This window comes from Artemia franciscana, chromosome 11, assembly GCF_032884065.1.
Source record: "Artemia franciscana chromosome 11, ASM3288406v1, whole genome shotgun sequence".
In the NCBI taxonomy this organism is placed as follows: Eukaryota; Metazoa; Arthropoda; class Branchiopoda; order Anostraca; family Artemiidae; genus Artemia; species Artemia franciscana.
The window spans coordinates 39,370,550-39,396,167 of record NC_088873.1 but is presented as its reverse complement, the minus strand read 5'-3'; the positions used below and the strand labels follow the sequence as shown (position 1 = coordinate 39,396,167).

At 34.2% G+C, this 25,618-nt stretch overlaps 1 protein-coding gene across 1 annotated transcript; it reads left to right on the top strand.

Annotated features, from left to right (window-relative positions):
* The first annotated feature begins 342 nt into the window (after positions 1-342).
* LOC136033208 (adenosine 3'-phospho 5'-phosphosulfate transporter 2-like) lies at positions 343-24,282 on the top strand. The gene is made up of 6 exons (XM_065713920.1): positions 343-654; positions 8,665-8,883; positions 12,211-12,376; positions 15,073-15,263; positions 19,774-19,955; positions 23,614-24,282. Exons 1-6 carry the CDS (start codon positions 472-474, stop codon positions 23,777-23,779), a joined length of 1,107 nt encoding a protein of 368 aa, XP_065569992.1. The 5' UTR covers positions 343-471; the 3' UTR covers positions 23,780-24,282.
* Positions 24,283-25,618: the final 1,336 nt, after the last annotated feature.

Below are 25,618 nucleotides of genomic sequence, written 5' to 3'. Positions count from 1 at the left end.
TTTGAAAAGGTGAGGAAAAATAAGGTACTAGGCTCAGTTACCACGTCAAATACACTTCATTATTTTTTCAAGCTTCTAGCTGCTTTCCTTTGTCAAGTTTGATAAAATTGATCAACAAAATCCCAACTTTCTTCCCGGAATCACATTTGGCTCCTGCTACTTTCTGAACTCCTAGAATATGGTACTTTATTCATAAATTGCTTGAACACATACAAAATAAGAGGAATTCTTACTGATAATTCTACCGAATTCTGAGACCGATCTAGCGATTTTCCTCCGAAAATCAACAAGTTTTTCAAATTGTTTGAAAAGAAAAGTGAAAACGCTGAACATCTTTTGTTCTGTGGTTTAAGAACGAAATAGAAGATAAGCTATATAATTCTTCTCTGAAATTTTTCAATGCAACTAGAAACACCCATTATACTATATTGACTTTGATAACCAAAGCTTCTGGCTCTAGCATATTATCTAATGGAAGATCCAAGATACATTCAGAGTGGTCCTGTTTTACCTGTTACTATCAGGGATGGTCCAATTAGGTCAAGTGAAAGCAGGATTCTTTGCTTTCCTATCAGTCGTTTTTCTAAGACTAAGCAATTCATTTTCTGTATATTTGGAGTTTTTGTTTTCTACATCATATATGGATACTTTCAGGTGACTAGACTTAATTCACTTAGCCTTATCTGAAGTCAAGTAGGCTAGGCCTAAAGCAATACTCCCAGTTTATCCACTTGGAAAAATAGGCCTATTTGGTAAAGTTCTAGTTAATTGACTTCTTGCTATCTTGGAAAGGGTTTAGGCTAGGAAAATGAAAATTTCAGGGATGGGTCTAGTATCTGATACTGATAGTAATGGGTCTATTCCAGGAAGGTATTTTAAAGTACCCACCTCCACTCCTTCTCCCTCTAGAGGGCCCTGAAATTTGCCTACATGACAGGTCTATATCTGTTGAAATTTTGCCAAAACAAAATTTTACCTTAAATTTCAGTTACCAGTTGCTTTTTCTCTGCCTTTAGTTCTGAAAATGCAATTCCTGTTATTTGAGTAGAATTTTGAGCCATGTCAATGTTTTTTTTCAAAATGTAGGAAATGTATGCCTATTTGCATATCTTGAAAACCTTATAAAATGGAATTGAGCAAAGTTATGAAGCTGAAAACAATTTTGTCGTACTTCAGTTAAGCAGAGGATCTATTTTGCAAGGTTTCACTTTTATAACACACATATTTTTAAAGGTCATCAAAGGTCAGGGCCCTCTAGAGGAAGAAAGAGTAAAGGTAGTTGCTTCAAAATAGGCCTACCTTCCCAGGACATATGTTAGTCTGTAGATTCATCCCTGAAAGTTTCATATTCCTAACCTAAACCCTTTCTGAGATAGCAAGAAGTCAATTAACTAGAATGTTACCAAATATTTCACTAAAATATATTTTGGTATCAGTTTGGCATCCCAATTTTCAGAAGGAAACACCATTATATTCTTGAAATTTCAAAAAAATTCTAAAACTCTTATTTTAGTTAGGCCTATGTTAGCCTATATTATTCCAACAAACATATGTCACATAAACATGTGTCATAAACAAGTGCCACAAGTAATATAGACACATTGGGAGCAGACTACTCAATCCTTTTCTATGCTCTTTCCCCCCAGCAGTATATATATATCAGTTTAGACAATTTTATGGACAAATATGTGCAACCCCTATTCAAGAACATAACCATATTTTGTGATTGGTTGATATTGAGAAGGTGAGAAATTCTGAAGTAATATGTTACTTACATTCTATTTCTGTTGTTAACTCAAGTTGTATAAATTCCCACTTTTTATCAACATTTTATTAGTAAATGTTTGAAAAAAAATTGATGCCATTGATACAAAAATAAACACATAGTTATTTGCCTTCTTTTATGAACAATTTTTAGAATTTTTTTTTTTAAATGATTACTCTGACCATGGAAGGAGTATTTTGACTCATATACTTAGTTTCAAGTAGCCTATATACTTATTTGAACTTTTATTAAAGTTCTAAAGAGTTTGACCTTTGTTTTAATGTTTTAGGATGAACAGAGGAGGTGATATGTCATATAATGCAGAGCCTTAGTTAGATGAAAATTGGCAGTAAAGTGACTGCCATTTCCTCACCAAAATCCAAAACTTAAATTAATAATTTTTGTATTTCTCATAAATTTACTTTCTATCATTCATACCCCCTAAAAAACAACATTGTTGAAGAAACCACCCTGCTTTGCAAAAAAGCAAACCCATAAACCAAAACAGACAACAAAAAAAGTAATGATATCAATTTCTTCAACTCAGTGTCATTACAAGATTGGAAAATAAATTTTTGACAAGTTAGGATTTTGAATTTCCCCTCCTTGTTATTATAAAATGAAGATTTTTGCCTCCCTATTGGCTTTTGTGGTAATACAGACAGATTCCCTTGATAAATCTAAATTTAATTAAATACATTTTGGTGATATGCAACATTAGTAAAATCTAGCAGAGACCACAAAAAGTGACTAAAATCTCAACTATTAAAACTGATTAAAAAAAAAACTTGTGTCCCAACCCAAACCAGAGCAAATGGTCCCAACCACAAATCCACCCCCTCTTCCAGGGGGGGATTCCCCCTGGATCTGCCACTGATCTTTGCTGAATAATACTTTTCTTTGTTGAAAAGCTCTGGCCCTGCCCATGCCATCCTTCCTTTTCTACCATTTGGTCTTTAGTATCCATTATAAAATTGTTTTCCAAAATAAGTTTTGAACAGCCTAAAAAACAGATTTATGCTTAAATTTTCCAGGGAAGTGATCCATATGGACCCAATCCTTCCACCTCCTCCCCCTTAAAAAAAAAATCAAAATGCTGAAATCCTGCACATGACCCAATGGCTTCTATCCCCATTATCTTAAGTTAGGATGAAAATCTGGTTAAGGTTAAGATTAGCCTATTTACAGGGTTAAAGTTACTTATAGGACAGAGCTTCAATAGGCCTAGAAAAAAAGAAATGTTGAATAAATAAATTTTTATTTCAAATAAATAAAACACAAAGAAAAGAATGGTGTTACATCAAAAAAGACTTGTAAAATTTGATTCCCTATCCAAAACTCTTTATAAAATAATAACTGCTATTCTTGACACTTTATCCCCCCCACCCCTTAATAGGACCAAGGATTCCCATAAAGTAGAATATACACAAAAGTTTAGTGATTCTTTTTTTTTTTTTTAATGATTCTATTTGGTATTATGAACTAAATGTTCATGAGAAATACTGTACAAAAAAGAATCCCCCCCCCAAATTGATAAGACTTGGCAATAGCAATGATTTTTATATTTGGAAAGAAAACTGAATAGAAAATCTAATGGTATGTTCTTTTTTTTTTTGCTGGAACCAATATGGAATTTATATTATACCAAAAATGACACTAATATTTAACTCAAGCTCAGAATGATCTGAAATTACTAGATATATGAAGTGGGAAGTCATCCCTCTTGTTCCCCTGTTATACTGCAATTTGTGTTTACTGAAATCACCATTGGTGCTTTACTGAAAGCAATATTTTTAAGTGATTTCTGTTTTATGAGAAAATTCATTTGGTGCACTGTATAAACAAAATTAGAAGAAAAAAGTGCTTAGACAGCAGCTGAATTAATTATAATTGAAAGACATTAAATAAAATTAGTCAAAGCCAGTAAATTCCTCAATATTTAGGTACTCTGGTGGTAATTCTATGATTCCAAACTTTTATTCACTGGCCTTTACTATACAGTCTAAATTGAAAGTAAAGTTGCAATTTACTGCAACTATTTATTAGTTGCATTAGTTTGTTAATTATCAGATAATCATGCTAGGTTTTGGTAGAGACAACAGATATGGAAATGCCCTACAGATATGCTGATTACCTCCATAGGAGGCATGGACCAAGGGGGACCTTGTCCCTGGGGGTTGATAATAGAAATTGGGGCATCCTCTCCTGGGGCTATAAATACAGGTGGAGAAAGAAGACCCCTCAAATGTACACTCAACAGGGCCCACTGGCATGTCCACATGCCCTATTAGTTATAAACCTTCTCCTAGTAATGGGTTAAATTGCAAGTTGATGCAGAACACCATTGTGGAAGGATCCTCTATAGGAGAACAACTGCAACAGGGCATAAGATCCAGATCTATGGACAACGGTCTCTATAAAGGGCTGCCTCAACCCTTTTGGGGTGCCTGCAAGACTGGGAAACTTGTGGTCAACTTTTCCCACTTGAGGAGTGGCACCCCTTGATGAAATTATAGCCTAGTAAACAACACAGCACTTGCATGGGATTCTGATTATTGGATATTTTCTGGGGCTTGGTTTGTTTTGATGGGCATTTTTGGGCTGAAAAACCTCTTCCTAGCTAATTTATCTACTATGGGTTGCCCCCCTGTAGTAACATAATATTTATAGGCATGAATATATCATGAGTTGGAGGTAATAGGCTTGGGACTGTCTTTGCAGGATTTTGACTCTTGTTGATAGAAGAGCATCACTAAGTGCTGAAAACCATGTTGTGTTCAAGATGGGCCCAGGATTGCACAAAGCCTCAAACTCACTGGAGGTCCCAGGGACTTCTTGTTGTCCAGTTCTAAGCTGGCTTAAGCGCTTTGGTGTAGATTTGAGAAGATATGTTGGTCCCTGTCCTGTACTGGTATCCAGAATCATTGCTTTTCCTGAGGTCAAAATAATTTCAAAGATTTAAAGAACATGAAAATTGGAACTTGGAATGCTAGAACATTAAAAAATGACTATTGTATTGACATTTTGACTGATGAATTCAAATGGTTTGAACTGGATTTATTAGGAGTTTCAGAAACTCCTAATAATGGGTAGGAAGTATGAAATTAGGTGACATAGAATTTGTTTACTCAGGCAGGAAGGATGGGGTACATAGACAGGGAGTAGGGCTCATGATAAATAAGGAAGCTGCTAAGTCTTTTTAGGCTGGGAAGGTATTAATAATAGAATACTAATTGCTCATTTTATGACTAAAAAGTTCAGGGTATCAGTTATAGTAGTATATGCCCCTGTTGAACCAGCTGATGGAGATACTAGTGACTCAGATGAATTTTACTTACAGTTACAGGAGCAAATAGACAGGGTACCAGGTAGAAATATGGTGTTTTTGCTAGGAGATTTTAATGCCAATGTGGGTAGACATAGGGATAGATGGTATCCTAGCCTAGGTAAATTTGGTGTAGGAAAAGAAAACAGTAGTGGCCATAAACTTTTGCAATTTTGTAGGTATAACAACCTAGTTATAACCAATACAGTGTTTGGTCACAGATTTGCCCATAAGTTGACATGGTATTCATGTTGTGGTAAGACAGCAAACCTTATTGAGTATGTTATTGTAAACCAAAGACTAGCAGTATCAATACAAGATACTAGGGTGTATAGGAGTGCTGTTATTGATGTTAAAAGTAAAGATCACCATCTAGTAGTGTCTAAGGTTAATTTAAAGCTGAAATTTTGGAAGGGTAACTTCCTCCTGGAAAGTTGTGATGCTGGTAGACTCCAGGATGAAAATTTGAGAAAAACCTTCCAGGAACAGCTGAATACTAAACTTGAGAGTTTAAAATTTGATAATGTGGAAGATGGTTTGAATAATTTTAGAAAAACGATTTGTGAAGTTGCTGACAGTGTCTTAGGGAAGAGTGCTAAGACTGGAACTAGGAATATTAGTGAAAAACTTTATGTTTAATAGAGAGTAGAAGGGGTTTGTACAAGAATTATGTGAGTGATAGATTGTATGAAAACAAAAGGAATGTAAAGAAAGTGGAGAAAGCATTAAAATATGAACTAAGGAGATGTGAAGTGGAGGCCATGTATGAAATTGCTGAGGATCTGGAAGATACAGCAAGATGACATAATAGTAAAGTATTATACTGGCATGTTAATAAATCGAGAGGGAGTAGTCAATCCAGACTACTGCCAGTTAAAGATAAGAATGGGGCAACAATTAGTGATAAGGAAATAAATGAATATGATTTTTGAAAAAGGGGAAGTACCTAATGATTTAAGAAAACCTTAATTAAACCCCTGTATAAGAAAGGTGACAAGAGTGAGTGTTGTAATTATCAAGGCATTAGTCTGATCTCTGTAGGTAGCAAATTACTTACCAGTATGATACTTTTTAGACTGAGAGATGCTTTAGAAAAAGCTTTAAGGGAAGAACAGTTCAGTTTTAGAAACGGTTGAGGATGTGTCCTCCAAGTTTTCACTCTTAGGTTAATGATTGAGAAGTCCCTTTGTTGTCAAACACCTTTGGTCCTCAGTTTTATCGATTATGAGCAAGCTTTTGATTCTGTTGATAGAAGAGCATTAGCAAAGGTCTTATTCTTATATAGCATACCAGAAAAATACATTAAAGGGATTTGTGCTATGTGCGAGAATAATACTGCTGTGGTCAAGGTTGGAAATGAGGTTAGCAACTGGTTTTGTATTAAATCAGGAGTTAAGCAGGGTTGTGTTCTATCCCCCTTTATATGGATCATTTTGATGGACTTCATCTGAAGGAGCACAGGAAAGGCAATTGGAGACCACGGAATCAAATGGGGAGGAAAAACGCTCCTGGACTTAGATTATGCTGATGATTTCAGCATATTAGATAAAAGTGTGAGCAAAATGGACAGATTTATAGAGGTTTTGCCAGTTCAGGGTGCTAGAATAGACTTGAAAATTAATGTTAAGAAGGCTAAGTCACTAAGGCTAGGAATAAGTGAAGATAAAAAGGTGATGTGGGCTAATGAAAAGATTGATCAGGTTGGCAGCTTCACTTACCTTGGTAGTACTATCAGTAAAGATGGTGGGAGCAGTGAAGATGTTAAAAGTAGAATAGCTAAGGCTCAGGGTGTTTTTTTCACAGTTAAAATTTTTTTTGGAAGAATAGGAAGATAAGTTTGCAAACCAAGATTAGAATATTGAAAGCTACAGTGATGACTGTGGTCAAATATGGCTCTGAAGCATGGGCGCTCTGAAAAGCAGACGGAAATTTACTAGATGTTTTCCAGAGAAATTTCCTATGGATTGTTCTGGCTACCTGGCTGACTGACCGTATGTCAAACAGTAGGTTGCACGAAAAATGTGGTTCAATCCCGCTTTCTAGGGCTATAATGAAAGAAAAGTTGAGATGGATAGGCCACATTCTGTGGATGAAGAATGACAGATTGCCAAAGATTGTCCTTTTTGGCCAACCATCTGTGGCTACACGGAAAACAGGTCATCCTCGTCTGGGTTGGGAGGATGTCATAAATAAAGATTTGAAGGAAATGGGAACTTCCTGGGAGGTTGTAAAGAATGAGGCCTTGAATAGATTAGGTTGGAGGAGGTTTGTGCGTAGCTGTGTAGGCCTCAGGCGGCGTGATGCTGCAGTGAGTTATTATTATTATTAGTAGTATAGTAAAGAAACAAAGAATTAAATCTGTAACATTAATTTCTTATAATTACCTCTTCAAGTTTGACAAAAAAGTATACAAACAAAAGCGTAACCATGGGACGGTTTCAATTCTTCTTCTTTAGAATCTTGGGCACTATGGTCAGCAGCATCAAAAATTACTATGCTTATGGTAACTTTTAATTATGATTTTAACTCCCCAGACTTGAATTGAAAAACAAGCATAATTGCCTCAATACTTGTAATCTGGAATCTACTGTGGAATTGTTTTTCAATATTGGCAAATACATTAGTTGTTACTATCACTTATTGTACTCGCCTTTTAGGGTAAGGTATTTTCGACTTTGGTAAGTAGGTTGAAAAATATTTCTAAAGTAGAGTAAAATGCTTGCAAATTTTAAAGGTTGGAAAAATTATGGTAAATAATAGCAAAAACAGTTGTAGGTAGTCTGAGGCAAATTGTTAGTAAATTGAGGCACTTTGGTAGTAATTTTGTGATTCCATGTATTTTTATTGACTGGCCATACATATTACCCTTTGAATCTCTGTCATACCAAGAAATAAAGAATTAAATCTTTAATATTGATTTTTTTTTATAATTATCTCTTCAAGTTTTTTTTTATGACTAGAAAGTATACAAACAAAGCTTAACCTTGGGGCTGTTTTAATCCTTCTCCTAGAAAATTTGCAGAACCATTGTCAGTGACATCACAAGTTAATATGCTTTTCGTAGCTTCTTAATTTTCATTCAACAGCAAACTTTGTTGAACTCACTAGACTAGAAGCAGAGTTGCCACCCAGTGAGAAAAAATCACTAGAATTTAGTGTTTTTTTCAATAATCCAGTGATTTATCTGCTGATTTTTTTTTGTTTTTTTGTTTAGGCCTTGCAAAAAATCCCTAGGGGTGGTAACACCAACTAGAAGCAAAAACAAGTGTAAATCTTTCAATGCTTGGAAATTGAAAGCTACAGTGGGATTTCTTTTCTTTTTTGTAAATACTTTAGTTGTTACTATCTCTTACTATGCTCACTTGTCATGGTAAATTATGTTGCAACAAAAACAGTTAAAAGGTCAAGTCAAATGCTTACAAATTTCAAAGGTTGCAATAATTATGGTAAATAGTTGTAGAAACATTTGCAGGATAGAATTGCTCTTATTGTTCTTAGATTTTAAAACCTGATTCAGGATCAAAATCGGTTATAATTTCTATTAGCATTATTTAATACTTGTTTTCTTTTATAGGAGTTAATATTCTCTACTGGTGACTTTAAGCCATATGGATTGTACCTTACCTTCTATCAGTTTTGTTTATATTCACTATTTGCATTTATTGAAACAAGGATTGAAGGGAAAACTTCAAGGAGCATACCAATTAGAATCTATTGTGTTCTGGCATTTTTAACAGTTGGCACAATGGCACTATCCAACTCATCACTAGGCTATTTAAATTATCCTACTCAAGTAAGTTCTTGCTTATATATTAGCTCTTCATGTAATACCTGTCTTTTTAGTATAGGAAAATTATTAAGAGTCATAAGAAAGCCTATGCACCAGTTCCTGTTTCCAGCTTTTGTACCATGTTTCTAATTATGTACCATTTTGCGTTTCCAGCACTTGTACCATGTTTCCAGCAACAAAGTTCCAGCAACAAGCACTTGTACCATGCACCTGTACCATGTTTTTCCTTAATAGGAAAACTATTAAGAGTCATGAGAAAGCCTATGCACCAGTTCCTGTTTCCAGCTTTTGTACTGTGTTTCTAGTTGTGTACCATTTTGCGTTTTCAGCACCTGTACCATGTTTCCAGCAAAAAAACATATCGACCTAAAATAGACAAATTTTCTTGCAGTCTGCTTAAATTCTCCAAAGATATTGTAAAGTGCACACACTGAAAATTTTCTTAGGATTACAACCAGTTTTGGATAATATTTGATGTTGAAATATCAGATGAAGGATTTGATTGCCAATATTGAAGAATCAATATTGATTTCAAAAGATGTTTAGAAAACATCGCCTCTTGTTCCAAATGCTTTTGAGACCAGTGCCAGATTTAAGTCTTTGGTGCCCATAAGCCCAAGTGATTTCTGGGGAAATATCCGAAAATTTAGGAATAATGGAAGCCCTGAACAGAAGGCAACTGATGAACAATGAGCCAAAAGTAGTGCAAGAGAGAGGTGATACCAAACTCTCAGCAGCCATTCTTGGGAGACATCTGACAGTGTATAAGCAGTTGTCAAACTCCTGTGTTATTTTGAAATTGCTTTTCTGTGAGTAGGCAGTACAGCAGCAAATTGCACCTGGCACTTTGAGGATAAGTCACATCAGTTCAGTTTTTGCTAAGAAAAAAAAAATTGATCTGTGTTTTTGTTGGTTTTTTTTCCCCTTGGCATTGTGTGCCCCTAAACCCAGGCCTAGTGGGCCTATGGGTAAATCCTGGCCTGTTTGAGACTTGACAGAATTGCAGCCATTTTTTGTGCCTTTGTCACATAGTCCTGAGTAGATTTGTAGTCTTTATAGTCTGCTTGTGTGCATAATTTAAACTCATTTCCAGTTCCTTAGACCTAGGAGGTTTTATTCTGTGAAACTATGATTTGTACTATCCCTAGTAGCATATTTCTGCGTTAATTGTCCCAATGAAAATACCAGCACACTCTGTATTAGAGAAGGATATTCTCTAAAGTTTGATCCATTGGAAACCCCTCCAAAGAAAGGTGGGAATCCAGCATTCGTTGAAATCTTTCATCTGTACTAAGGCCTTTAGTTTTGTAGAACGCCAGTCTAAACACCCACAACCAGCAAGCAAAGTAAAAGCAGATGAACCCTAAGCTGGTCCACAAGAACCCTCCTCCAAAGAGAGGGGGGAATCCAAAATAAAGAAGTCTGAAGTAAAGATGAATGAAAATGAAGAACAAAGAAATATACTGTCAAAATCCTTTTCACTGAAAATTACTATGAGTCAAAAACAAAAGCAAAGAACAAAGAAATATCTGGTTCAAAGATAATCGGCAGCAAGAATTAAGATAAGTCAAAACAAAAGTGGAGATTGGAGAAATATGCGGTTACCATACATTAGACAGCAAGGAGTGGAACGAATTAGAAATGAAAGTGAAGAATGAAGAAATGTGTGGCTAAAGGTATGCCACAGCGAGATATATATATATATATATATATATATATATATATATATATATATATATATATATATATATATATATATATATATATATATATATATATATATATATATATATATATGTATATATATATATATATATATATATATATATATATATATATATATATATATATATATATATATATATATATATTATATTTCTCAGGAAATATAAATTCTCAGGAAATACACGTTGAAAAATTCTTCAGTTTTTGTGGTTTGTTCTTTAGAAATTTTCCCTTAAATAGCAAATTCGACTAAATTTATGATGACAATTTGAGTGAAACTATAATTGGATCTTAGTTAGCTGGCATTTAAATTTTCTTTCCTATATCCTTTTTGTGATTGGAACACCAAATTTGTGAAAAAAAAACCTTTTTGACAAAAATGAGGTCAATACAAAAATTTAGGCAATCATTTGTCTTTCTTGTGGAAGACTTTATCAAACTATTTTATTATTATTGCATTTTATGTTATCATATTGTACATATTATTTATAATAATCATTTATTTTATATACCTACTATCATTTATTATAATATTATTTTTATATTTTATTATTAGTATCATTTTCTTTATATTTTTGTATTATAAGATTTCATTATTCTATTGATGCTTGAGCACCAACAAATTATTGAAAATGTTAAAAAAATTAGGAACAATAAAAATCAAACAGTAGTGATAGTTTTAACCCACTCGTAAGACCATGTCATAGCCTATGAAAACGGCCGTTGAAAAACCTTGACAGTCCTACTATAGCGGTCGAGTATTGGAAATCGGAATGGCATATATCAAACAAGCAGGTTCAGTTGACAACGCGAAGTGAGTTATAATATCCATGGAATACATACAACTGCTGGAGCCATATTTCTCGTTTTGTTATTTGTGTGCATTATCTCGAAGAAAGGAAGGGCTAAGAGGAACGTAAAAGTACAAGAGATAACCATCAAATAGACGTTTTCAGCTTGTAAAATAAGTCAAAAGAAATATTTTTCCAGGCTGAGCAACTGATTTTGGGAAGCCAGTTTGATATGAGCTTACTATTACCTGTTTGTTTCTTTGCAGGCATGTCCGTAACGACATGTCAATCGTCTTCTCTAGAACCAGCATCACTGGAAAATTTATGTATTTGTCACATACCTATTTACAGGAGGAATATCCTTTCCTTTCCTGGAACTAGTGCAGAGGGTTTTGAGGTACATAATTTTGCATGCAACATGAAGTTTGGGGGCCTCATATCCTCTTCCCCCTGAAAAGTTTTCTATCGGGCCCCTTAACTTTTTTGGAATTTGTGGCCTTCCTTCTTGCTGTTATAACAGTTTTAGGGTAATCGTGTTATAGTCCGTCTCTTGCCAAAGCTCCTCTAAAGATATTCAAATCTAAAACTGTTGATATGTACATTAGACAAAAATTTTAAGAGTTGAAAAAGAATTTTATGACACGAATCTCATAAGCAAGGCTTTTGAGAATCTGATTCCAGTAGCCCTTGATTTAACTGTATTGATACGTCACCTTGTCTTATAGTTTCTATTCAATTATAATTTTGATTTTTCCTTTTTAGTGTGTAATAGTTAAATAAACCTCTTTAATTTCCATTGTTTCAAAATTTTTAGGTAATATTCAAGTGTTGTAAATTGATACCAGTTCTTATTGGTGGAATAGTAATTCAAAGGAAAGCCTATGGCTGTCTTGATTTCAGTGCAGCCATATTGATGTCTTTAGGTCTCACTTGGTTTACTTTAGCAGATGTGCAGGTGTCACCCCGCTTTCACCCTGTTGGTAAGCTTTATTTTTTTTTTAATCATTTCTTTCTCTTCCATCTTTTATTCCAGTGGTGACATCTGGTCTCTTTTCTTGGCAGATAAATAGTGTGGCTGTAGCCCAGGCGTATTAAATACGCAGCCTGTGGGCTGCGTGCGGGTTGCAAGCAGAATAATTTAGAAAAATGTCAGCTATTTTTCCAGGAAGTATTGGGCCATTATGCTCCGTGTCATTCAAGTACATGTTTTTTAGGACATGAAGCAGCTATGGCGTAACCAGGCATTTATTTTGGGACAGGGGCACAACTTAAAAAAGAAACTTCAAATATATGCGAATCGTGTGAAAATTGGAAGAATTGCTATGAAATTCGTGAACATTTTGAGAATCACCGATGCAAGGGCATGGATCTGAATTGTCCCTCTCTCAACTCCATCTGTCTACGATCTTTCAATATTTTCTTTGTAATTTTTCTTCTACTACTGCTACTATTACTACTAACGACTTGCTGCAGCACAAGGCTGCCTGAGTCCAATACCGCTACGCATTTTCGTCTGCCCCAATTTATTCATAGCTTCCCTCTTTAAACCCTACTAAGTAGTTCCATTTTTTTAAGATTCTTCCTTACGACCTCTTCCACCCTGTTTGGGCCGACCTGCTTTTCGTTTGGTCCTAAATGGATGGCCGAAAAGGACCTTCTTTGGCAACCTGTTATCCCGAATCTGCAAAAAGTGTCCTAACCATTTCAACCTTTCTCTCATTATTCCACTGGAAAGCAGTGAACCAGATTTTTTTTTACAGCTGTTCTGTATGAAATATGGTCATTCAGACAGGTATTTTGTAGGTTTTACTTCTACTTTGAAAATTTTCTAATTTATTAATGTATTTATCATTTTTATTTTCTTCTATTTAAGTTTGTTATATGGTATTTTTATTCAATTATACGGTATATTTGTTGCGGTAACACGGTATATATGTTATGCGGTATTTGTAATACAGTTTGTTTTTTTAATTTTTGGTTAACAGTTTTACTGTGAATTGTAATTGGCAACTCAAAGTAATTGAAATCCAGGATGATTTTGGTATTCCGAACTCTTGTAATGATTCATTAGCCAGTCTCAGTAAAAGTGTCAGTAAAAATTATTGTTCTAATTTGGCATTATTTCATTTGAGTATAATAATTGCATGAAAATGTTCCTTCTTTATAACATCTTTCTTAGTAGTCTTTGATATGACCAACTCTTTTTTTTTAATTTGAATTCTTTTTTTTCTTCCTAGAAGCATTCTATTACAATGTAAGCTTCGTTTTTAGTAATTTGAAATTAATAAACTCATGATAGATCTTTTTCAAACTTGTACTTTGAGAGAGGGCAATTGATGCTTCATATTATGCCTAATTAGGTATTTTTTGTGTGATTTTGAGCAATTAGTATGGTCAGTAACCAGCACCTCTCTTATTGCCCAGTGAAATCAATAATAAAGAAACTGTTAAAACCTAAATAAAAGTTTTATTTACTTTTTTGTTTGCTTCACATTGCGCCAATGATAAAAAGAATCACTTCTGGCAAAAGGGTACAGTGTGTTTGTGTGTGCCTTTTCTTCCAACTAACCTTTCGTCTGAATTCTGTCTAGCCCAAAGTGTTCTATACTAAAGAGAAACTATGTACTTTCAAAAAATTGCTGGTTGGATCAAAATAACTTTGAACCTTTGTCTAAATGGTAACGGCAACTGTATCGATAAATGGTATTTTTTGTATGATTTTACTGCACTATAAGTGGCGCTAGAAGTTCTCAATTTCTAAGTTAGCCCTTTGTTTTTAATCATTACCTTAGGCTCCTATTCTTGGGGAGTGTCGGGCTTGTATCCACTTGGAGTCTTGATATTTTACTATTTTCTTCATTGTTTTTTTTCTATTGTATTTTCAACATAATATGCCTATTTTTGGGTTATCTAGAATCACTTCTCCCCCACGGTAACATTGGCTCCATGTAAAAACGAATTCCCGAGCGCTTGCGTTTATCCCGCTTTTTCCCCTTGTAAATCGCTTAACTTCTATTAATCCAAAACTAAATTGCTTGATTTTTTACTTTTATCAGTTTCACAATCTTTGGTATAGAATTATATTTCTTTTTTAGGTTTTGTAGCACAATCAAAAGTGACTTTGCTCCAATCACTTTTGACTCTTCACTTTTAACTTTTTGACTCTTTTGACTCACTTTTGACTTTTGACTCTAGCGCCAGAACTTTCGATCTCCGATCGAATGAGCCCCCCGCGAAGTTCCTACGACAACTCCTTCCATGCGAATTGACCTGAGAGAAAAAAAAATGCCTAGAACCCACTTAGATCTTTACTTAATGCTTATGATATAAATAATAATTTTTTAATATCTCATATTAATTTTATTTTTATTATTATTTTATAGTATAGTATGTGATATACATAAATATATATGTATATAAACATATATATATATATATATATATATATATATATATATATATATATATATATATATATATATATATATATATATATATATATATATATATATATATATATATATATATATTATATGTGTGTGTGTTATGGTATAATAAATTATATATATTCTGTTAAGCCCTATTATCCCTATTGATTTATTACTAAATTACCGGAGTTTTGTCCCTTATCAGTTTATCACACTGTTTGGTATAGTACTATAGCTCTATTTTCTAGGTATTGCAATGATATCCCTGGCTTTGTTATGTGATGCTTTAATGGGAAATATTCAAGAGAAATTTATGAAGCGTTATCAAGCTATAAACAGTGAGATTGTTTTGTATTCATATTCAATTGGTGTATTATACATTGGTGCTGCGCTTGTAATTACTGGACAATTGCTACCCGCTATTCATATATGCTCCAAGGTATTCGCAGGTTTTTTTAACATCCACAATGTGTAAATATATGGGGGGGGGGATTTTCAGGCCCAACCAACAAGAACATTTTTGGCTAAATCCCTATGGAAAATGGGTACTTGTATGATATAACCCCTAACTAATGTTCTTCGAATATGTTTCTCTAATACTCAATCATAACGAAATATACCAAAGTAAGATAAAATATAATACTTTAGAAACAAATTGGAGCTATGTATTTGCATATTGGGGGGGGGGGGTAAAGTATAGCGGATCTGCATGTGAAATGTGCTCTGCACAATTATTATGCATATTATGTAGTAAGAATTGTTTTCTAAGTTCAAACTGTCCAAATAATTTACCCCTCCCCACCCCCTAATGTGCAAATATATATCCCAAATTATATATTTTCCATTTATTCTGTCACTTCTCTGTGTCTTTTCTCACGTTAAGCTGAAAGAAACTAACGAATAAAACTATTCTATAATGCGTCATTGAATATTCAATGAGCGATTGGGGGTTGATCATACAAGTATCCGAAAATGAAATATGTTGCAATTAAAAAAGAGTTCAACAAGTTATTGCATTATTCCAAGTTGTTTTTTATAGTTTCATTTGGTTTCTTTTTCGCTGAGGACGGCTACTGTTAATATATATTAGATTTTTGTATATTAGAAGTCGATTGTTTCAGAAAAATGGCTAATTTCTTAAGAATTACTTTGATTAAATTTTGTAGAAATTTTTTTTAAAATTTTTTTTTAATTTTTTTTTAGATTATAGGGTGTCACGTTGCATCAAATGCACCTTTTGTACAGAAAAATATGCATTTTTTGAAGAGACTTTTCTGCATGTTTGATACACCCTACTTCGCAGCCTCTGAGTCCTAAAACTTTGAAAACAATTTTTCAAAAAGAAGATATCTGTAAGTGGCACAGATATCTGCCATGAAAAATTTGCATAGAAAAAAGTACATCAGGCAGAAATGTACTCTTTGTAGTTACTTAAGTTGGTTAGCCAATAAAAGGTTCTAGCAAGGAGCATGGGAAATTATAAGAGTGGAAACTTCGGCAATTTAACATGGAAAGAAAGGAGTTGAAAACTACTAGCGTCAGACACAGCGTAGTGGCTGGTGAAATCATTAAAATGTCTTTGAATAAGTAGAAAAAATTTAAGTCGAACTGGATAATTGGTTAAGGCCTAACCAAATAGTATTGAACACTCATAGTTTCCCATGCTCTTTGGGTCTAATCTGTATATTTATATCACTTAAACGTGAAGTCTCTGTGTAAGTCTTAAAAATCAAATATTTGGCAGTTTAGGGTAGGCTAACCTAACGTTTAAAAGACATATATAAGGCCTAGCCTATTTTTCTGTGATGACAAAGGGTTATGCCTAATTGCCTTGTTAATATAATTAGGCGTAGTACATATTACTAGGCCTAATATTTACCAAGCCAAGGTTTGATGAGGGCAAATCATGGCTAATTAATTAGGCTTAGAAAAATGCCAAATTTCGTCAGATGCTAGTTGGCGTTGGTGATTTTTTTAACACTAGCGCCAGTTTCCACTCTTATGAGTTGCCAATACTCTTTGGGTTCTAGTATCTGATGCGGTTTTTTTGTTTTTGACGTTGCAGCATACGGTTTCACTTCACAACACTTATCACAAACTACAAATGTCCAATTTGTGGTTCTCATCGAATAATAAGGTCAAAGTGAATGTCAACAATATAAACACTTAAGTTAGAAACGAATAAATCGCATCTATAAACAAGTTTAAAGGTTAAATTCAGATAACAGAAACTGCCAAAAACCTCTATATACAATAAATAACCGAAGAAAGAACGACAATCAAACCAGGTCAGATAATGAAATTGAAGTTAGATAAAAATATTTGATATCAAATAAAAATTTATTTGAGATAAAGACAAATAAATTGTCATGTTTTCCAGGGCATAAATAACTATGAGCCAAAGCTCTCAGATTTATCTGTCTGAATACAAAGTCCATAATTATTGATAGTATATTTATATTTCTCTATATTAGTCGAGGAACAGTATACAGGCCTTGGACGATATATAGCCCATTAGCATTTACGCTCTACGGAGCATTTCTAAAACCTTTTAAAAAGATACAGGATATTGCCATAAACATATAACAATGTTCTGTTTTTTTTTAGCAATAGGTTTTTTCAAACATGATTTAGATTTGGTACCTTTTAATCAAATGAAACACACTTAAGAATTACTCTCTGTTAGATCTGACAAAAACTGGTTTGCTTCCATGCAATCGATTATAATTTGCTTATTTTGAGTGAGAAAAACTACGATGTAGGTATGTTTTTATTAAATATTTAATGTACAGAGTTGGTTTGGGGTTAGGTTAGGTATTTAATATAATGCGTTCTGTACGACCTGCTTTCCGTAATTCTTTGTCGTAGTTTCCATAATTTTGTTTCTAAAATATTATATTATCATCAGATTCTGGAATTTTTCATTAGGGTTAACCCAACTCCACTTCTTGAGTATGTCCCGTATAATTAACAAGTACCTTAAATTTTTACGACGATGTATTCGTCGTAAGATTCATACCGCAATAGAGGATCGTATATAATATAGATTTTTACGAATATAAAACTCACGAATATAAATATGAATTACCCTTCACTCTAGCAAAACTAAATCATCAATGTAAACACTATATATATCTTATACGTGCCATAAACATGTAAATATCTATATGTACATATTGCGTGTAGTCATGCTCCAATTGAAAGGGCGTGTCCTGTTGTTTAAATTTTGGCGTGACTTTCTCTTGAATGTTTCCGATAAAAGTATTACATTCCAATACCTAAAAAAAGACAGCTATATAGCTATACCATCGAGGTGCTTTAGCATAGGCCTAATAGGAATAAAGAAAACTAATAGTGCCACGAACGCTGGTGCTGTACCTAGTGGATAAATACGCAACAGATTAATTTTAAGGTTCTTGCGTCCGGGGTTCGTTTAAGGTTCTTTGTCTGAGAGGACGAGGGCTTGAATCGTAGTGTAACCAATTATCTGGCTTGGGACGGGGGTCAGTTGTGTGGCTATGTAAGCTCAGCCAGAGTCGACCCAGCTCTAAATGGGTACCTAGAGAAATCTGGGGAAGGTAAACAGGAAGGGTGTGCAAAAAGCACAGGATGGCTGGCCCTTATCCCCCTATTGCACTTCCTGGCTGAAAGGCCTTGATACGGAGATTAGCACCGCCGGTTCGGACCTTAAGTGTCTATTGCCGTATCCTTTACCTTTTTTTTTTACCAACGACGTGTACGGTTCTGACAGGCGAATGATTTGTAAAAAATAAAAAAGATATAAAAAAGAATGTGAATCGAACATACAAATTCTTAACAGGAAAAAGCTGAGCCTAATAGCGTGGCTTAATTTTGGTTAAATTAGGCCTACATAACTAGAATACGCTATTGAAGTTTGCTTTAATTGGTTTAATTCAGTGATTAAACTAATAAATTTTCAATAATTAAAGATTCAACAACCATATTTTTTCCATGAAATTGCAATTTGAATGTACAATATTAATGTAATTCCAATTGCACTTAAAGTAAAAAAGAGAGAGATCGAAATAGTAATTAAAAAAGATAAGAACAGTTTTAAAAACTAAATTCGAAAAACGTATAGATGCTAAGCTTGTCCGCTAAGGAGCCGAAACCTTCCCTCTAAATAGTAAAACCTTCCACTCAAAGTAGGCTACTTAAAATAAATGAAATCCGAATCCATTCGAAGTGTTTTACTTGGTAGTTTTTAAAAACAAAATTATAATCCACGGAATTTTTAAGTATAAATTTAAACTGTTTCGCTAAGATCACTTTTTTGAAGAAAAAAAAATTGTTTTGTATTCAAATCAAATTACTAATAAATTTTGTTTAATTTGTTCTTGTGTGATAATTATATGCATGCAGTTGATATTTAATGGAAATTAACTACCTACAAAATATCTCTTCAAAGCTATACTCAAAGGGGCCTTCAGATTTTGTCCTTCACCCCTCGAAAAGTGAAAACAGGTGTATTTCAGCTTTGTAATAGATGAAAACGGCCAAGTGGTGCCAGTTCACGAAAATTCAAAGAGGGGCCGAATTTATTTTTCTAGATCTAAGGGGGGAGAGAAAATTCGACGTTTTTATTAGTGAAAATACCAAAAAAGGGCGTTTTCAATGAAAATATCCAAAGAAATGGTATTTTTCAAAACCTAGAATTTGAGGCACTCCTCCCAGCCCTGTTGTCGCCACTGAAACGGCCTAGAATGCCTGAAAATGACCCTTGGCATAATGGAAAATTGGTAATTTTTTATGGTAATTACATTAAATTTATTTGAAATTGCATTTGTTAACTGTGGAATTGTTTTCAGCTTTTAAGTCTCATCTTCGAATGCATCCCATGAATTTTCCCATGCTATTGGGTCTGGTGATGGTGCTGGCCACTCAGTAGATCCTTATCATGCCCTTAATTTTTTTATTATTATTTATAGTATCCTACTGAAACATATGGATATGGGTTTCTATTCTCATTGGCTGGATATTGTGGTGTCAATGTGGTTCTGACTTTAGTACGAACGTGTGATGTATTTACGGCTGTGACAGTGACGACATTCCGAAAAGCTTTGACGATTGGTTTATCTTTCTTCTTCTTTGAGAAACCTTTTACAATACAGTAAGTAATTTCCTTATATGAATATCCTAATCAAAATGTAGTTATTTTAAGAATGCATTGGCTTTCCCAATACCCAAAGACTTTTCTGTACTGAAGGCACTCCCTATGTCTAAGGTCTTCCAGCTTTCCCTATTTCCTAGGCGGTCCTTATAGCCAAGACATTCTGTGTACCCACGTCATTTCCTAAACTCAAGGTTTTTCGTATACCCAAGGTTTTTCGTATTCCTATACCTAATGCTTTCCCTAAACCCAAGATATTCCTTATGAAGTGAATAGGAAAGGCTTTGTCAATGCGAATAACAAACAGGTAGTCATTTTTCTGGTTGGAACTTATATAAGATTTTTTTTTGGGGGGGGGATTAGTAAGCTCAGAAAAAATAATATGCGGAAAGAGCCAAAGTCTACAAAAAAAAAGAAATTATAGGGACACTTTAAGAAATCTCCTTTTTTGGGGGTGATGTACAGATTCGAAGGAATGCTCCTCTCTGTGTTGCTGCCTGTTTATGCTCTTGTATGGGATGGAATGTGTTTGTTTTATTTATTGTTGTTCTTACCGTTATCTCTTCAATATTCTCACTTATTACTCGCAACTTGCCCTACTAGACACCGTATAGGTCTTCTCCTGTTTCCCTTGATATAGATCATGATTTAAGGCTCATGTAAAGTTCCACTGTTAAAGTTGACCTATCCTTTATAAAAGGTACTTATATATACAAGCGAAAAAATACAGCAACAAAATATAGACTGAAAAGACACTAAAACTAATTATGTAAGAAAATCATCATGATACCTCATACCTATCCCGACAAACTTTCCAATATTATTTATACTTAAGTAACACCTACTTCTCAAAATTCCCAAAATCCAATCTCTCTCCCCGACCTCCCTACCAAATAATTCCATCCGTAAATCCCATAACTCCCTACAATCCTCTAAAAAATGATGCAAAGACTCATCCATCTCTCCACACATAGGGCAACTGTAAGGACCATCCCTCAATCTATTTCTCCCTAAATGTTTCCTACGTTCTCCAAGAGTCATAAAATTCCCCCTTACATTCACTACCCGTTTCAAATCTTCCGGAGACAATCCCATTTTTTTGTGAATTTCTTCGCCCCAGTTCTCCTTGACCTCCGCATATATCCCAAGGGATATATATATATATATATACGAATACAGTAACAAGTAACAAGCTTTCATTATCAAGTTTAAACGCACAGTGCTATCTATTTTGATAAAACTATCTTTTTGTACTGAGTTATTTTATAACGTCACATCTGTTTTAGATATTTCTGTTTTTGGTAAAAAAAAAAAAAAAAAAAAAAAAAAAGTTCTATCATCTACTTCTTTAAACAAGACTGTATCGAGAAGACAAAATACTAAGTATTAAAAAAAAAACATTGAAAAAAGAAAATTTGATCATTTTTTGGAAAATATTTTTGGTTTTGATAAAGACACTTCATTTTGAGCTTTCACATATCAAGCTTGCGTTGTTTTTGAGAATTTGCGATGAAATTTTATTAATATTGAGATACAGCTAATGCGTCCAGCTTAATTCAAACCTATTCAGTATACAGATTTAACTAGCTTCTGGAATTAATTACATTTGAACGTAAATTTGATAGATTTCAACCAAGTTAAGGCTGATCAATCAGAGAATTGTCGTGGATGTTTTGATTGGCTAGAATCTTCAAAATCTGTAGCTTTGGCCAGAGTCATGACCAGTCTTAGTCTTTGTTAATTTCAAAATTTGGATAAACGCCAATACCTCGCAAGTATCATCCAAAGAGAATAGAAAATTTAAAAGAATGGGATCTTTACCACATTAATATGAGAAGATTAGCATTAAAAATTGCTATTGCCTCTTACATAATGTCGTCTGGCTGCTTTACTAAGAAAAGGAAAAAAAAAATTAATGAAAATCGGATATTTCGTATTATTGTTCTACAATACAATTGTATTAAAGTAAAAATTTCTGTGCTGGTGATAGCTAATCAGCACTACTTTAAGTAGTTCCCGATCTTATTATCGGGAACTACTGAAAGTCAAAATCTGGTCTCAACTAAGTAGGCATAGTTTAGTTTGGGAAAATCTTGGCAGCCTATTTAGGCTAGTTCACTTGAAGCTGGTAGGCCTACTGAGGACATATGTCTGCTTTCTTCTATCCTCCTCACACATGTTAAAGAAAAGCGCGAGATAGTCTTTTTCTCCTGGGCATAGCGACACAACTAGTTTACGTTTTTCACTATAACACTTTTAAGCTGGACAGTAAACTCACAAAATAACACTTTTTAGCTGGTAGGCCTACTGAGGACATATATCTGCTTTCTTCTACCCTTCTCACACCTCAAAGTACCTGAAAAGATAAGCATGAAGCAATTTTTAGTCGAACAAAGCGGCCTAATGCAAGATGGGGTTAGTCATTTTTCTTTTCAACAATAGTGCCTGTTCCCGCTCTTTTATGACTTCCGTACAATTTGGTTGCACAATTTGCACAATTTGGTTGTATAACAAAAAGTTATACAGGAAGACATTCCTTGTTTTCCATCATTAACAGGCTTTGGGATTTTGGAAAAATGCTTTTTGGGGTATATAGTTGTTAGGAAAAATATAAAAGTTTTTATTGCGTTTTGCCCTAGAAAAAAAAATCATAGGATTTCTTTAGAAATTTCTATGTTGAAAATAGCAATAAAGCCCTTAAAATAATTTTTCAAAAACCTACGCGTCTGAAATTAGCATCGGTTGTGTCTTTTCTGACAAAAAAAATATTTATTAGAGCATTTTAGATCCTAATTTTAGCCAATATATAGCATTTTAGACGCCATTTTAGTTGATTGGTCAATTAATTTGTTAAGTTGATAAAATCTAACTTTGTTGGGTTGTTACCCAATTCTTCTGGCGCTTCCCAACAACAACAACCTTGAATATGGGAATATTTTTGTATGTAGACCTAAAATTAAGGAAATCAACGATAATTAAAACTATAATGTACAAATCTAAGGCAATATTGGCCGCCAAATTTGTTTGGTGTCAGAAAAGTCAAATTCAATCCTACAAGTTTTTGCTAAATTAGCTATTTACAATCTCTGTGACAGCATCAACTAACATTATTTTTGAGAGTTGACTAAATTGGTTTTTTATGAAATGTCATTGCAAATGGACTTCCAGCGTTCTATTCAGAACGTTTTTCACAGAATTGTTATGCCAAAGGTTTTTGGACTTACCAAAGAAAACTGCGTCATCTACTGATGCCAAAAGTGAAACTGTGCGTAAAATCTGATGCGCTAGTTTCAGCTAAGACCGGGTTCTGAAGTACACTGGTTCTTGGTGCTGCTAAAATATTTTGCAAATAGATCTTGATTAATTTATATTTAATTTGAATTTGATTTTAAGTACACTAGCCCCTGGTGCTGCTAAAATGTTTTGCAAATGGATCTTGATTAATTTATATTTAATTTGAATTTGATTTTAAGTACACTGGTTCCTGGTGCTGCTAAAATATTTTGCAAATGGATCTTGATTAATTTATATTTAATTTGAATTTGATTTTAAGTACACTGGCTCCTGGTGCTGCTAAAATATTTTGCAAATGAATCTTGATTAATTTATATTAAATTTGAATTTGATTTTAAGATTTTTGTATTCAATTTTTTTTCAGGTATTTATGGTCTGGAATTTTAGTGCTTATTGGTATATACGTTAACTATTATGGAAAAACGCACAAATTAACATTTAGAGAAGTGGTAGTTCAATTGTTAAGTGGTATAATACGTCTTGGAAGAGCAGGAAGAAAAAAGAAAAATGAACCAGTATTTATTCAGTAAATTAAAGCTGTGACTTGTTTATAGTTTAACATCTTGGCCGTCAACGAAATCAGATCTCTATTTTAATGGTTTGGCTTGCGTGATGTTTTCTAAGAAATAAGCTATTATTGGATTTAGATCATAGCTAAATTTATATTCATTGTTTGTTTGTTTTTCTCTTGTTTTACGAAGCAGTTGTGTCTCTGGTTAATTTTTGATTATTGTCTGGTCTACTAACCCATACGGCTGGTAATTACTTAATTGCCAATATTTGTAATATATAATCAATTAGGTGATGATATCGCAAAGCTTAAAGAAAAAAAATCAAAGACTAATGCATTGATCCTTGGATGATCTCAGATTTCACGGGGGGGGGGGAAGCCGGAAATTTACTTTTTCGTAAGACCAAATGTGTACAAACTGCACAAAACTTTGATATATTTTAAAAAATTGAATTTTTTCGGAAACCGAAAAAAAGCTATAATATATCCCCCTCTGATATAATTGTTCAGTAGCTAGATAATTTCGTTGTATGTTGATAGATAATACGTAAACTTGTGTCAGGTTCTGGTCTGATGTAAGTTCGGACCTTACTTTAGGTCCGAAGTAGCCTTTGCTAAAACCTTCAGTAGTAAAAAATCCGCTTGGAAACATAAAGAGCCAAATCATTTATGCTAATCAAAAATGATAAACACCTCTACTTCCCCTCTGAGTGCGTGCCTGAATTTTCTCAAATGAAATTGCGTTTATTTAGGAGTGTATTTTCATAAATATCGACAACAGTTATTCTATTATATGCTGTTTCATATGACTTAAATCTGGTATATAGTATTACGTTATATATTCTTTGAGCTAGAGGTGCTGATATATCTTTAGCGCCGCCATTGGGTGGCACAAATGGTACCAGTGAACACTGTACCTTAGCAGTTTTTCTCTCTAAGACATTTAGTCCATTCAAGGATGGGCTGCCGGTCATTATTGTCATTTTATGTTGCGAAGATGTCCTTTCATTGGGAATGAAATAGGGTGTGAAGGCTCTGAAATACACTGTTGTACATTCATCTGAGGGTATTTATCGGTCTACCTGTGCAACGAGATTCCCATGGTTTCCAGTGTAGTGGTGCACCTGGGACTCTGCAGTCATCCATTCTTAGAACATGCACCTCCTCAGTTGCAACAATCGCAACTGAGTCAGTTGCTCGTGTGCAACAAGGTTCCCATGGTTGCCAGTGTAGTGGTGCACCTGGGGTTTCTGTAGTCATCCATTCTTAGAACATGCACCTCCTCAGTTGCAACAAGTGCAACTGAGTCAGTTGCTCGTGTGCAACAAGGTTCCCATGGTTGCCAGTGTAGTGGTGCACCTGGGGTTTCTGTAGTCATCCATTCTTAGAACATGCACCTCCTCAGTTGCAACAAGTGCAACTGAGTCAGTTGATCGTGTGCAACAAGGTTCCCATGGTTTCCAGTGTAGTGGTGCACCTGGGACTCTGCAGTCATCCATTCTTAGAACATGCACCTCCTCAGTTGCAACAATCGCAACTGAGTCAGTTGCTCGTGTGCAGCGAGATTCCCATGGTTTCCAATTAAGTGGTGCACCCGGGGCTCTGTAGTCATTCATTCTTAGAACATGCACCTCCTCAGTTGCAACAAGTGCAACTGAGTCAGTTGCTCGTGTGCAACAAGGTTCCCATGGTTGCCAGTGTAGTGGTGCACCTGGGGTTTCTGTAGTCATTCATTCTTAGAACATGCACCTCCTCAGTTGCAACAAGTGCAACTGAGTCAGTTGATCGTGTGCAACAAGGTTCCCATGGTTGCCAGTGTAGTGGTGCACCTGGGACTCTGTAGTCATTCATTCTTAGA

Coding starts and splice junctions, on each gene's coding strand:
- LOC136033208 (XM_065713920.1), top strand. CDS start 472: ATGGAAGATCCAAGATACATTCAGAGTGGTCCTGTTTTACCTGTTACT. Junction 12,377..15,072: donor ACCCCGCTTTCACCCTGTTG/GTAAGCTTTATT, acceptor TCTATTTTCTAG/GTATTGCAATGATATCCCTG. Junction 19,956..23,613: donor GAGAAACCTTTTACAATACA/GTAAGTAATTTC, acceptor ATTTTTTTTCAG/GTATTTATGGTCTGGAATTT.